General features: G+C 40.6%; 1 protein-coding gene across 1 annotated transcript in view; it reads right to left on the bottom strand.

Moving 5' to 3' along the window:
• Positions 1 to 1,548: 1,548 nt before the first annotated feature.
• The window catches only part of HUNK (hormonally up-regulated Neu-associated kinase), an 85,712-nt gene continuing 72,136 nt past the window's right edge, over positions 1,549 to 15,124 (bottom strand). Inside the window, exons 7-10 of the mRNA XM_034793649.1 lie at positions 14,946 to 15,114; positions 13,100 to 13,183; positions 6,079 to 6,259; positions 1,549 to 3,446 (exon numbers count right to left, since the gene is read on the bottom strand). Of these exons, the coding sequence (XP_034649540.1) occupies positions 2,779 to 3,446; positions 6,079 to 6,259; positions 13,100 to 13,183; positions 14,946 to 15,114 (1,102 nt within the window). The 3' untranslated portion in view covers positions 1,549 to 2,778. The remainder of the gene's footprint in view (positions 3,447 to 6,078; positions 6,260 to 13,099; positions 13,184 to 14,945; positions 15,115 to 15,124) is intronic.

Below are 15,124 nucleotides of genomic sequence, written 5' to 3'. Positions count from 1 at the left end.
GTGGGTGGCCTGGCACACAAAATCAGCATTCCATTGAGATCTCATTTAAAAAGCACATATATTTAATAATGAGAGCAAATACATTCTTTTCTAAAGAATGAGAAAATGGATCCGTTGTTTTTCTCCTGGAATTTACACTACTATAGTTCTGTAACTTTCTTCTGTGGTCACTGCAGACTGATGGTAAATAGCTGCTGGCTAAGTTGGATACATATTTATGCTTACCAATGTAATACTCATATATTCTATATAAATATAATAAAATAATAAAAGATTTAACATTTGTTTTCATTCTGTTACTTACATATATTTACTGTGAGTTCACAAAAATACACTTCTCTTTCCTGTCTCCCCCAATCTTCTATTGGGTTCCAAAGAAACCTGAGTTTATAGTTCAAGTTAGTATTTGCAACATATTTAGGTACACAACTCTGAAGCATGCAAAGGATTCTTCTCACTATGCTGGTCTTGAATGCAAGCACTTTCATGTTCTTAGTGTATGTTGTTGTTGTTGTTTTTTTAAAAAGATACCTGATGGTTTACACAAATAGCAGCGGTAAAATGGACCCAGAGGATGCACAGGTGCTTGATGCAAATAATATAGGACAGTTTGAAACCCAAAAATGTGTAAAAATGCTTTTAGTTGTTTTTGAAAATACCGTTTGAACTATCTGGGAGACATTATATATCTATATATTTTCTAGTGCTGGTCTGACAGCCCCAGAGACTTGACCCCTCTGTACATCAAACAGAACAAGGCCCCCTATACTGACCTACCACATAACTTTAGCTGTGACCTGAATGGCTCATCTCCAGGGAAGAAGGTATTTCTTCCTCCATGCCCATTCAGGTCCTGATCCTCTGTTGGCATTGCCAACAATGGTTCCCAATGTGGGGGTTACTTGAGGGAGAGGGCTATCTATCTCATCGGTAGCTTGACTAACCATTACCTCATGTCACATAGGCCATCAAACAGGGGGTAATAACTTAGGAGGCAGTGTGGCCTAGAAAACAGGGTGCTGGGTTGGGTGTCAGGGCATCAGATTTCTCATGGCTGTCGCTGACCTACTGTGTGACCACGGGCAAGTCACTTCACCTCTCTGTGCTCCTATTTCCCCTCCCGCCCTTTGTCTTTTCAATTTAGACCAAAAGCTCTTCAGAGCAGGTAATGTCTCTTACTATGCTTTTGCACAGAATCTGACACCATGAGGCCCCCGTGTCACCTGGGACCTCTAGTGCTTCCGTAATACAAATAATAACTATGGCCAAGAAGATATGGGTTGGATTCAAAATGATCTTGAGATGAAGGTCCCCATATTTCATTACCAATCCCGTGAGCCAATTTTTTTTGCTATTTTTTCTGCTTTGTCTTTTAAAAAAGCATTAGAACCCATTGACTACATGTGGAGGGGCTGGGGGAAGGACAAGCACATATATCATTGGTGGTTACCTGCCACTGACCCGGGTTAGTGATAAAGTTATCGAACAGTCCAGTACACACAACTCATATGCAAGCACAGTATAGACAAACCACAAAATAGTCTTTGGTTAAACTGTCTAAGTTTTATAGCAAATGGTTTGCAAAAAAATTAACCAAAAATGTTACCCCCTTTATTCAGATGTATTGTTTACTTAGAAAAAGAATGCCAGTGTGCAGAGTATGTTGCCTGTTAGGAAAGTTAATCTTCACAGCTCAGAATACTACTAAATTTTTGGTACCCACTGCATTACCATCCTTGCAGTCTGAAATGGCACTGGTGTGTCCTTTTAATGCTTTTACATTTACTGCAGTCTCTCAGAGAAGCCTTCATGTACGGTCATGTATGCTATTTTGCTAAAACAGAGGTTAATGCAATTCTCCCATTACGTCTTCCATAGAATTAGTACAAATACAAAAGTCAGAGGTGACTGGATTGTTTAAATGACCAAGTTGCAGTTTTGACTATTGTTTTAATCATCCACTTGCAGACCTGTCTTATGAGTCGAGCAGGAAAATGTCAATTTCACCAAACTAGTTTAAAACAATGTTTCTTTTCCGTAACATCTCCTATAAAATGAACATTTTCTTTAAGAAAAAAAAAAAAAAGATTCAACTATTATCTAGTTTGTAAGATTAACAGTAAAATCTGCTTTGACAATCAAAGCCTTCACTTGCTCTGAATGTCTAGAACTCATGGTGTTATCCAAGTTCACACTGATCTGCTTTTCCTTCTTGATGGAGCCTGTTCTTGAATTAGAAGTGTAGCTCTTGGTCTCAGCAATACAATCTCTAGTGTTTTCCTTCTTCTTCAGCCACATGAACAATACTTGTGTCAGTACGATACGAGACCAACTGTAGTCTCAATCACAGTTCCTAGCTGGGACCAGCAGTCATGACAGCAGAAAGCCAAGGGCAAGTTTATTAATGCAGGTAACACTGGTGAATCAAGCTGTTATGCTTGCTCTTCTTTTGAAGCTAAAAACCTTAATGTAATACTAGAATATAGCATCTCCTTATGCAGATTTTCAGTTGATCTTTTAAGACACATTTCACTGTAGAGTCAAACCAAATGAATGTCACCTTTGCTAAATTTTCTTAACAGCATAAGTGGGCCCCTCTTCTTTCAATTTCAGTAACGAGAACCCATCAAAACATTACAAGCAGACCTTTAATTTGCCAGGCTGGCTGCTATAATATATTATATAGGGAGACCAACATGCCTGCAGTTTTCTCTTCTTCTATAACATTTGAAGCCCTAGAAAGCAGCACTGCAAATCCCGGCTTTCAAAAGTGTCAGATTAACACTGGCCGTTCACAGCATCTGGTGCATTAAATGAAATTTGTGCTGGATTCATTTGCTGCAACTGAGGCATTCTTGCTTCCAGCGACTTGTCAGTGGTTGACTGCATGGTCTGATTCCTTTTCCGTAACATCTGTCCAATCCCCATCATGGGGAATCTGCCTCTGCTTTTAACACAGTTAGGGCTCCCCAAAGGATTGGAGAGATTATTTGAAGCTGGCTGAGTAGGAGACATGACTTCTTCTCTCAAAGGACTTGTCTTTTCTTCAAATGTGAAAGAGACTTGAGTCCCATGAACTGGAGTTTTGGCAGGAGATGCGCTTCCAGGCTGAAGAAGTGGAGACAGTGTCCTTTCACTTGAGCTTTTATAACCAAAATTCACTGGTGAACTTAAAATTCTATACTGGTGAGAGGGGGAAATCTGGTCTATTTGGTCCTCTCTATCAACAGATTCAAAGGAATGCACAATATTTAGGATCAAAGGAGCATCCTTTGTCTGACTTCTGATGCTTGCAGACTCTTGCTGAGGAGAATCTTGCCTCTTAAGGAGTCTAGGTGTCCTTGGAAGAGGTGGCTGGATTTCAAGATATTCCAGAGAACAGGAAGTGACACAACCGGTCTTGGTTGCCATGGGCTCGTGATAAGGGCTTAAACCACCAGTAGAATCTACAGGACAAAAGGAAAAGAAATCAGAAAAGTGAATAACATTCTCTAATACTTGCTCTGGCCTAGGGCAGAGGGTGTTTGACCTCACATTCCACAGAAATTTTAGCCGGCAGGATGGATGCAGCATAAAAAACAAATGGCCCTGCAGCGTATACTCAGTGCAATGATCAAGGAGCTAATCAGGACCGCCCAGAGGATTCAGGGGGCCTGGGGCAAAGCGGGGGAGCTGCGGCGCTTGTACTCACCTGGTGGCGTTCTGGGTCTTCGGTGGCATTTCGGTGGTGGGGGGCCCTTCAGTCGCTCTGCATCTTCGGCAGCACTGAAGGACCCGCTGCCGAAATGCCTCTGAAGACCTGGACCGCCGCCGGACCAGGGCTCGCAGGGCCCCTGTGGGGCCCGGGGCCTGGGGGAAATTGCCCCACTTGCCTCTTCCTCCCCCCTCTCACCGGGGCGGCCCTGGAGCTAATACTCTGATTTTTATTTTGTACTTACATGGTTGTTCTGTGGGTTTGTTACCTGCCAGTGATCTCAGTAGCAGGACAAGTGCATTGACTCAGTAAGAAGAGGGCTTGAAATAAGCAACAACATGCTGATATCTTAATAGTTTGAATTAATCACGAACTTTTGAGCAAAATCTAGGAAATATATTTCCTTTTTATTTCTTTTTTAATCTTATCAGAGCATTGCATGAGTCTTAGCAGGAACTAAACACTTTACCCATTGACTGCCTAGAGATACATGTAATAATAATAAGGTTAATCCTGAAGTATTTACTCCCATTGGACAAAATCTGTCCTCAGTTTCACAGGTCTATATATAGAATAACTGCATTCCAGATTTACACAGTTATAGCTGGAAGCAGAATTTCATTTGTTGACTTCAGAGGGAATTTTGCCTGAGAACGGACTGAATTCAAATGGAACAAGGTTTTCATGATCTGGCCCAATAATAAAATAACAGTGCAACCAGGAGATCTCCTTGATTTTTACTGAATGTTTGCATCTACCCACACCGAATTGATTGTAACTAGAACCAATGTGAGACAAAACAAATTTTTGTTGTGTTTGTGAAAATCAATCCACAGAGACTCTTTAGCTGGATTCCCCTTGATTTAGAGAGAGGACTGGGATCCCATGGCTTTAAAGTATCCTTAGTCTGAAATAGCTCAGGTCTGCCGATCTTCAGGGCACACTGCAAAGCTTATTATCTATTTCCTTGGAATGTTAGGAAGGGAGGAGTATGGGCAAAGGGCTGAGTTCTGTGGGTGGGTGGTGAATGTTCATTACTTGGGTTGAGTTTCATCTGGGACACACTGATAGGGTTTTGTCTGATTGATCTGCTTTCTGAAGCAGGTCAAAAGTTTTTGTCAAAATCTTTGTCTGGGGAGTGGAAAATTTTCATTCTAGTTTTAGTTTCAGAAAAAGGGAGAAAGGAAAAAAAGAAAACAAATGGAAAAAATCATTTTATTTGCAAAAAAAATCTATTAAAAATTTCAACAAAATTAAAATTTGCCATTACTTTTGAACATTTTCATGGAAAATATGTACCATTTCTGACCAGCCCAATGGATTACTGATATCTTATGGCAGATAATGCCATGGCCTGATAATGTCCTTTATTGGACTCTTTTTTTTCTTTTTACGAAACCTAAATAATCAAATGAATAAAATGTCAGATTACTGGAAAGCATGTGGTAAACACAGGTTTAAATGTATGTGTGTTTCCACAAACATCTAGGTCTAACTTCTCCCAAACACATTATTCACTCCCTTCTCTCACTGCCGCTCCCCCACAGTACTTGCTCCACATACACACTATCCCATTTTCCTTATTGAATGTTCTTCTCTTCAATTCCTTTGTCCTGTCACACCCTGCGGTGCTCCCTCCCCCCCTATTCTTTCTCCCGGCTTGCCTCCCTCCAGCATGATTAACACTTTTTCTGACCTCTCTCCCTATTCTTACATATTTTGCTTTCTCCCTTTGTTTTTGTTTTCAGGGTTTATTGTGGTTTGGGTTTTCCCTCCCCTTTTGGCTGGCTGTTTTCCTTCCTTCATCACCCAAACATTCCCCTCTGTTTTCTCCAGCTGCTCTTCGTTACCAAAACTCTCCTCCTCTGGCTCAGTGGTTGCTTTCCTTGCTTCCTTTTACTCCACTCCTACTGCATTCCAGGGGCAGCAGAAAGAAATCTCTTTGTCAGGTTCACTCATCTGCTGACCAAACCAGCAGGGTGCTGGGGAAGGTGCTGTTGCTTTTAAAGTGCTGGTATAAAATAAAGGTGATTTTGCACACATTTATGTGTGTAGAGGAAGGAAGACTTTAAACAAAGCCGTGGCAACTCTATCACAAGGCAAATCAGAAGAGACACAAAACCAAGATATGCATCCGAAGAAGTAGGCTGTAGTCCACGAAAGCTTATGCTCTAATAAATCTGTTAGTCTCTAAGGTGCCACAAGTACTCCTGTTCTTTTTACAAAACCAAGAGTTCATGATTATCCAAAATTGTCATTGTGTCTTTCGGGAATTGTGTTTAAAGCATGATTTTTCTGTTCAATCCTCTCTTATTTACAACTTCCTTTTACGTGTGGTAGATAGCGTACACACACACACACTCACACACGACTCTTTTACTAACCTTTCTCAGGAACACCAGTCTTGGTGATTTTTCTCTCTTTCAGCAGTGCCTTGGGGTTCTGTATCTGTGCGATAAGGCAGGAGGAGGGCTGTCTGTAAGAAGGTGAATTTTTCTCTATTTTCTTTGGGATTGGGCGGTGGAGAAGCTCCCCTTTCTTTTCTTGTTCTTTTTGCTTTTTGTCCTTTAAGTTATAAAACAAACAAAAATAGTTTGGTTTATTTTAGAAAGTTTACATGCCCTAAGAAAAAAACGAAATAAAAACACCGCTTATCTAGCTGAATTCAAAGATTTAACGGGAATGCATCTGACTACTCAAAATAACTAAATCTTCCATGTAACATTTTCTTCTGATCTGTTAAACATGATTTCATGGCTCTCATCTATGTTGAAAACTCATGCAGTGTGAAAATTGTTTTCAGAAACTCAAACAAAATAAAAGCTCTTTCTTCAGAAGCCACTCAATCCTAGGAGAGCTTGCTGAAGTAAGAACATGCAAGATTTGTGCTCTTTCACATCTGAAATTTGCCTCTAATTTTAAACATAAAAAAGACCTTTGATTTCTGCTTATTGTATTTCCTCTGACATTTTAAAAGGTGAGCTATGAAGCTTTAAAGAAGTTTAAACTCCCAAGTCATTTACAGTCTGTCTGGGCCCAGACCTGAAGAATATGGACCTGATCCTGCAGATTCAGGGCCTGATACTCCACTGTCTTGCACCCTGCATAGCCACATACACCTGTGAAAAATGAGTCCAACAGGATGTAAAACACTGCAATTAAAATTTGGTAACATTTTAAAGCTGTTATGGAAAGGGGTCTACACAAGATGAACGAGAGTTGAGAATTAAGCCCGTAGGCTCCAATCCTGCAATGAACTCTGTGTGTCTGACTGGCACTCACTGCATGATTGGGGGTTTGCCCTTTAAACATGACAGATCCATACATCTTAAAACAAATGATTTTATATCAGCTGACAGTGGGGGGTAAGAAGCATATACTGAGCTTTAGGACTCAGAAGGTAAGTAAAAACACCCTAATTTTCAAAATTAGGTTTTAAAATTGAAATGAATTAGCATATTTTTTAACACATGGGGCTTGATTCTGCAAGGCACAGAGCACCTCCACTCCCTTGATTTTAGTGGAAGCTGCAGATTCTATTTTACCTTGGAAATCAGGCTCCAGATTTGCAATTCACATTTAGATTTAGTTGCTAGACTGCAAGAATCTTACACTTTTCCTAGAAAGACTTTGCCTGGTCCAGTTTTGGACCTGTGTGTTCTTTTTTGGGGCAGGGGGGGGGGGGCAGGTGGGCGTGGAGGGTGCTGGAAAAAAAGTCATGTGTTGTTTTTAAAGCAACGCTCTTCATGCTGCTATAAACTCTCTGTTTAGCCACCTTTTTGTTATATTCGGAAAAGCCTGTGAAACTACAAGTCTTTTTCTAAACAAATGCTTCAGAGCTCTTTCCCTATTAAGTCTTTACATATATGTTTTGATGGATAAAATATTAACTAAAAGGGGCCCATTTTAAGATTTTGTTATAAAAAAATCAATGGTATCAGCTGAGCACTCATTTCATTGCCATCCCTATAGTAACAAATCAGTACAAACATGGAATAGAGGAAAACCAGTTCGGATGAAGAAGCAGAAGTTAGTTTCAAATCTTCTAGGGGCTATTACAACAAAGAACATTGAGACCAACACATTAGGAAACACATTAGGAAAATAGGTGGGCAAAGTCCATTTTAATCATTCCAATGGCTCAGGTACTTCATTGTTGCCATCCATGGACCATGAAAAGGAGCTCTCAAATTTTTCCCCATGCTCGCTGCCCTTTGACCTTTGGAAGGTTAAATACTCCTGAGGAAGGGCATCAGTGACTCACAGAAGAACAGCACTCTTTAGATTTTATAACCTATTACAAAAGCTGTAAAGGAGACGTTTTTAGGGCTGGAGAAGAGATCTCCCTTAGAATCTAAAGCATCTCTGGAAATCTCTACTGAGCAACAAAACCTCTTTCACACAGGCTGTGGACTATGTGCAAACGATCAGATTAACTTCTACATGGATAATCTATTGAATGTGGTTTTAGCTGCACATCTCTCATTTGGTCTATTCTGTCAATTCTTTGAAGCAGATACACCCAGCCTTCTTGCATGTCTGCAAAATACCATGCACACACATGGCACTATATAAATAATAGATCATAAAAATAAAGTCAATGGGAGTTGTGCCGTTAATTCCCTGCACATCACGTTGAATAGTTACATGAGGCTCTGCAAATATGATGCCAAGCCCACCAGAAACTGGGGTTCTTTCAGAAGCATTTTTTTAAAGGTACTTGTGAGGAGAGGACCAGATGGCGAAATATCAACACAAAAAGGCCATCAAGACTCTCAACAGCTATTTGGTATTTTGAGGGAAGGATTTGCATTTTGGTTGATACAGCCTCAGCGAGAACATTTCAATATGGCAATTATTTTTAGTCTAGTGGTACAACAGACAGAGCTAAACCAGAACTCTGCCCTACTCTGAAATATGTTCCAAGTGACCCTGATATTATATTACGTTTATGCTGCTGTAACATTTTCATGGAGCAGTAACACAGCTGTCTTGTACAGACTGAAGTATCCATGTGAAAAGGAAATCCACACATCCTGTGTTATCAGTGAGTTACTTCACCCTGGCTACATGCTGGAAATAGTCTTTTAATTATTTTTAAAATTTATTAGGACTATTTCCTCTAAAAAGAAAAAGAAAAAACCTGAGTCCTAAGGTGCCAAATGCCATTATATTTTGAAAAGGAAAGGAAGATTTTCTTCAGAGGAGCTATAAATGTTCAGCCTTCAACATACTGTATACATCCAGCTCACACAATGAAAGAGCTGTACCAGTATACTTGGGAATATTTGGCATTACCTCATTCTATGCTATTTCCTGTCCTGACCTCAACCCCAAAATCTCCCCTAATCCCGGCAATAGATTTAAAAAGAAGATAACTGGTGTTTATATTGGCTTTGTCTATTGTTATGATAGGACCACACCACTATCTCTCTGTGCTAGAATTCCTTCAGCTCCCTCCAAACCTGAATCTGACTGCGGCAGCTACTTTGCATGGGGAGCATCACAACCATTCCAGCCTCCATGGATCCTGTACATGGGGCACCCTTATTTTAGCACTACTGTTCCCAATCCCCTGAGTCCTCCCAACACCCCTTCTTGCTTGCCTACACACCTCTGCTAAATATAAATATGAAACAAGTCTTTAAATTACCCTGTGCGGGTAGGGAACCTGTATCTTGGAACTCTTTGCACACCAGTTCACAGCACTCATAGCGACACCACTGCAGAGCTTGCTGCTAACTTCCCCCTTCAATGAGCCCTATGGAAAAGGGGGCTTGCCATGCTAACAGCTACAGCCCTAGTGCAATCCTTCCTCACTAGCAATATTGGGCACTACGAGCCACAACCACTCTGGCCACAGTCACTTGCATTTGCATTTTTTACATTGCTGCTAAAATGATGTGGAAGAATTTCAGCCAGGTGCTGCAGAACCTTAGGAGACGTCTGTATGGCATCTCCATGGCAACACAGCTACATCATTTATCTAGGGACTAGTGCTCCCATGTTTCTCTTTGGCGCTGAAAGGCAGACTGAGAGGGATGCTCATACTTGCCGCAGTGGTGGAAGAACACAGTCAAATTGGGAGATCCCGAATAGCCTAATAAGGATTAGTTTGTAAGTAAACCTTTCCTTCTTGAGTGAATAAGGGGACGGACACTGGATATTTCCCAAAGAATCTGAAAAGACACCCAAAGGATGTCTCCATCATGAAGCATTTGTTAAGAGTCCTTATAGAAACAGGTTTAGTTATAAGCTAGTGATTATTTTTAAATTTAGTTTAAGAAGGGAGAGAAGAAGGCTTTCATGTCCACCTTCAAAACAATATCATAGGGCTTGCCCACAAACAAAAGCTGTACTGTTTTAACTATCCTGGTATTGTAAATGCGATACAGCCCACCTAGTGTGGACACAGCTATACTGGTATAGAGGCATATTAAGTTATTCCTATGTGGGAAGGTGAAGAAGCTATATCAGTATAACTGCATCCACACTACTGGCTGTACCAGTATAGCTATTCCAGTTAAAAAAAAAAAAAAAAATCATGCACCTAACCAAAATAGTTATACTGATATACAACAAAATCTGTCTGCAGACCAGACTTCAGAGGAATAAGCAGCAACCCCTTAGCCATAAGAACGTATACTGCCAAAATATGCAATCATGGTAGCAATGTCATTAGTTCTTAATTTTTCTTATAGAAGTCATACATCAATTCTCTGGTTGCAATTGGCTTTTAGGGCTGCAGAAGCAACTGTACTTCATTTTAAAACTAACACCAAAACAATCTGTGTGTTTCTATCATTGCACTATTTGCCAAATAAGTTTTATTTCACTTGTGTAGAAATACAAGTGTATGTTCTTATACCATACATTATTATACATATACATACACACAATACACACATGTAAACAATAAGCTAACAGCTAAATTCACATCTCAGAAACACATAAGTGGCTCCCAGTGATTGTACTGGGAACCCAGGTGTATACAGGGAAGAATTTGGTTCTAAAGAGCCCTCAGGCATATCTTGAAATATATTTGATCAATCTATCCACAGATGATATGTTTTAAATAAAGTATGTGCTCTTTATATAAATAAAATGCAGCACGTGCTTTGCCCTGATACTTCCATCTGGCTTGCAATTCAACTTGTCTATTAAATTGGTAAATGCATTTTTTTTAAAAACAAACAAAACCAGACACAATATAAATGTGCCCATGTAATTTTGGATTTGGAAACCATTTTAAATAATACAGTGACCACCACCATTATAACTCTGAAAATCAGATTTAGAAAGAGATAATATTTTGGGAATACTGTCATTTATCTTATGGTTGTTAGATGAAACCTGAATAATGCTTGCATCACTGTAATTCCTCCCTTCGGCAAACAAAGGAAAGGAAAAGGGAATCCTAAAATCAAAGGGACCCTGATATCTGGAGTGGATTCCTTTAAAACCCCGGCAAAAAGGATGGAGACAGGCAACACCTTCTATCTAATGAATGGAAAAATATCTTTGTGACCACTGAGAGGGAACCATTGAGTATAGGCACTCCCCATCAGTCAGCATCCTAATTTACATGACCCATGTCTTCTATCTCCAGACAGAACAGTACTAGCAGATTGCAGAACACAATAACACCAGAATGGCTTTTACCAGTAGTGTTTTTTTACACTCTTAGGTCTGAGGATGAAGCACAGTTCTTGAGGGCAGAGAACATTTGTACAGTGCCTAGCACAGTGATGTGACTCGGGATTCTAGGCACTACAGTAATACAAACAATAAATAATCATCAAAGCCAATGGTGTGCAATGATAGGCCCAGAGAGGCATTTCTTACACAGAGCTCTCACTGAAATCTGGATAGTAGGACTGGGCATATAACAGGCTAGCAGTATTCCTGTGAAACCAGGACTGGCCTGAGGGGCGGGTGATCCAGGCAGTCAACATCCAGGAGTGCCAAATCCCCATTTGTTGTCTTTTTCCTTTTGCTTGTTTTTTTTTGCGGGGGTGGAGAGGGGTGTGCAGAATGAAGTGATGAACATCACAGTTTTCTACCGTGGGCAACCAAACATGTAGGGCCGGCCCTGCCTGAAACACTTCTCCTAAATGTTAATTAAACATTGATGCAAAACCCAATATGTTGTGGGTTTGGGATGATATTTTTTGGCTTTTGCTTGCCTAAAACGACAAGTTTTCTAGTTTTTTTTTTTAATCAAGTCTTGAAAAACTTGAAGAAAAAAAATCTTCACCAAAATTTTTCATAGGGAAAAATACCCATTTTTCAAACAGCTCTGCTCACAGCCTGTCAATGAAACTGGGCTGAATGCTGTCTAATTTTTGAGTTACATTGCTCAAATGCAGTGAAGGCTGTCAACTGGGGCAAGTTACTTAAGTCCTTGGTTCTTTGCCTTCCTATTTGTACAATGGGGATGATAATACTCCTACATCCCAGAGAGCTCTATTCTTCCTCAGCAAGATACATGCAACACTGATCGCCTTCAATGGGCGCTACTTGTATCTTGGAGTGGGAGACTAGCCCTCATAAATATTGTGAGGCTTAATTTATAAATTCTTGTGAAGTGCTTGCAGGGCCGGCTCCAGGGTTTTTGCCGCCCCAAGCAGACAAACAAAGAAAACAAACAAACAAACAAAAAGCCGCGATTACGATCGCGATCTGCAGCGGCAATTCGGTGGGAGGTCCTTCACTCGGAGGAGGAGTGAGGGACCGTCCGCCAAATTGCCGCTGAACAGCTGGATGTGCCACCCCTCTCCGAAGTGGCCACCCCAAGCACCCCAGCTGGTGCCTGGAGCAGGCCCTGAGTGTTTGGACAGAATCAGCTAGAAGATGTTGTAGAGGCGCTAAGGTGTTTTTTTTTTTATATCCCTAAGAAAATTTCATACAGCCCCATGCAGCCTGTATTACAGCAGAATATATCTGAGGAGGAACACAATAGCTTTAGTGACTAGCAGTTATTATGAACTCATCAGTGTTGGGAATGTTCTCAAAGTCAAATTGAGGGGTTCAGAATACCTGAATGGACAAGTGGAATTCGCTGTCTAGAACATTCACATCCCTAACTTATATTCTTCACTGTCACCGAGATTCACATTTAGGCTTACATGTTGGTGGTATTATTCTGACCTTTCTGTCCATTTGTTCTGTGCAAGCAGATCAGTCACTTCTTTTTTTAATGAAGATGCCCAAACCTCCCTGGCAATTCTTTTGAAATGAGTCGTTTGGTAACTTTCTCTCTTGTAAGCAAGTTTCCCTATTTCTCTGGGCTTGGAATTATTTCTGTTTTCCCCCCAGAGCCAGAAACCCATCAATTTTATTCACAATCAGTGGGAAATTCTTAAATTCAGTCCGGTATCAAAGTGTCATCATAAAAAGCTCTACCTCATAGGCATCTTGGTTCACCTTGTATTTTTCTATCTGGTATAGCTGGTTCCTGTAGCAAACATTATCATGGACATCTGACTTCTGTTGAAGAGGGGAAAAAATAATGCGAGATAATTAGAGTCAACGAAACTGATAAACTACAACCTGCTTGGCCAAATTCACTCTGGCTTTCAACAGAGTTGCACTGGCTTATGGCAATGATGGATTTGGCCCATTATATTTAAATATCATTCATGCTGATCCGCAAATGACCAGCGAGACATCATTATTAAAACATCTGAATGGCCTTTCTAATATAACTATGCTCTGAGGAGGAGTGAAGAATCCATGGTCATTCATCAGACATGGAATCCCTCTGAGATAAAACAGAAACTAATAAACTGAAAGGAAAAACCCATAAAACCCTGAACCTTATAAGCAACCTTGTAGATGCTTACAGCTTCCTCACTATTTACATCTCAGACCCAGATTGTGCCTCGCTATGCACAGATGCCAAGGGAAGACAGAGTACTAGGCGTCTTGGCCCCTTGCAGGCCCCATACACTTGTGCAGGGGCCACCCATTATGTGAGTAGAGAGCACTAAACTATCAGTGCTGGCAGTGCTAAGCTCCCTTAAGCAGGCAGGGAGGAGTGAGCTTAGGTGAGGTGGGGTAGGGGCAGGGTGATGGCTCCCCCCCTCCTTACCCAGCATAAAAGAGTGCACAGACTGTACTCGTTCAACGAAAAGCGTTAAGATGGCTACTCTAGTGCATGCTTTCCCACTGTTATGGGCTCAAATCACAACTATGTGGACTACAGAGTTTTGCATTGTTTTGATGTGAAAACAGGAGAAACTTGCTGGTTTCAATGGCCCTTTGCTTCGAATCCAAATCTCAAAGTCAAATATGGGAGGGGGGCAGTGCGGGGGGTGAGGGGGAGCTGGAGAAGTAGAGGTGACCCTAAGGAGGCTGACACCAAAGAACAAAGAAAAGTGTTTGCAAGAACCCTTGCAAAGTGAAACTGCCAAATTTCACACAACCCTAGTTATAACTTATGTGAGGGAGACCCTGGGGCTGCAACTGCACTGTCAGTCTCTTAAGTTACCTATTGCTCCTCTCATCCCCAGTGTAGACATCTATTGAAGCCAAGGGGAGGTTTGTGCAGAAACTGAATGCAGAATATGCAATAACAATTTACACTGCAAAAAACCTGCAATGCAAATTGGACAACAGGATTTTTGACCCAAGGTCTTATGCAAGAGCTATTAGGTATTAATGCTTTGTGCCATGGGCCAAGAGGGTCAAAAACTAATCAACAAAATCTACATACGTATTATTTTTAAGTACAACTTTTATCTTGAAGTTTTCACTTCACAACAAACAAACATATTTTAATGGGTATTCAACTGTCCCCACCTCTCCTGCCAAGAATCACATTACGTTAATGGATGTTTCTTAATAACAGAAGAATTATATCTAAAGAGCATAAACCCGACACAACTCTAGGACAAAAATAAAGCCTTACATGGCAAGGACTTTGTTTCTGTAAGCCAAAAGCCTTCCCAGGAGCCTCTTTGTCCAATGCCTACATTTGGAAACCATGTACATACAACCTACAAGCAATTATTTCCCATGCATGGGAACTCTGATCTGAATTAATGTTATCTATTTACCAGCATTATCTCCCTTTCACAACTAATGTTATATGAACAGTGAATCTCAAGGGGCTACACTTCACTAAGTTAAAGACTCAGAATCAAATGTCAGTGTGTGGGAAAATTTTTGTATATTACAGCACTCTTTTTATATTTATTATTATTATTGTTGTTGTTGTCTTAAGGAATCAGTATCAAGCAATACTTACTCTCAGGCCTGTCAAATAGCGCTCTAGTTTCTTATTAAGTAGAAAGTAGATGGCGAGAGTGTTGCTTGCCCGATTAGAGAGGACAGTGTTGATCACATCGCTGTTCTTGTAGCCCAGCTTTTCAGTCATATGGAGCAGCACACTTTGGCTGAGGTCTTCTAGGTGAATTCTACACAAAG

The sequence above is a fragment of the Trachemys scripta genome, chromosome 1 (assembly GCF_013100865.1).
Source record: "Trachemys scripta elegans isolate TJP31775 chromosome 1, CAS_Tse_1.0, whole genome shotgun sequence".
In the NCBI taxonomy this organism is placed as follows: Eukaryota; Metazoa; Chordata; order Testudines; family Emydidae; genus Trachemys; species Trachemys scripta.
The sequence above is the reverse complement of the archived record's forward strand: the minus strand, read 5'-3'. Positions and strand labels throughout refer to the sequence as shown.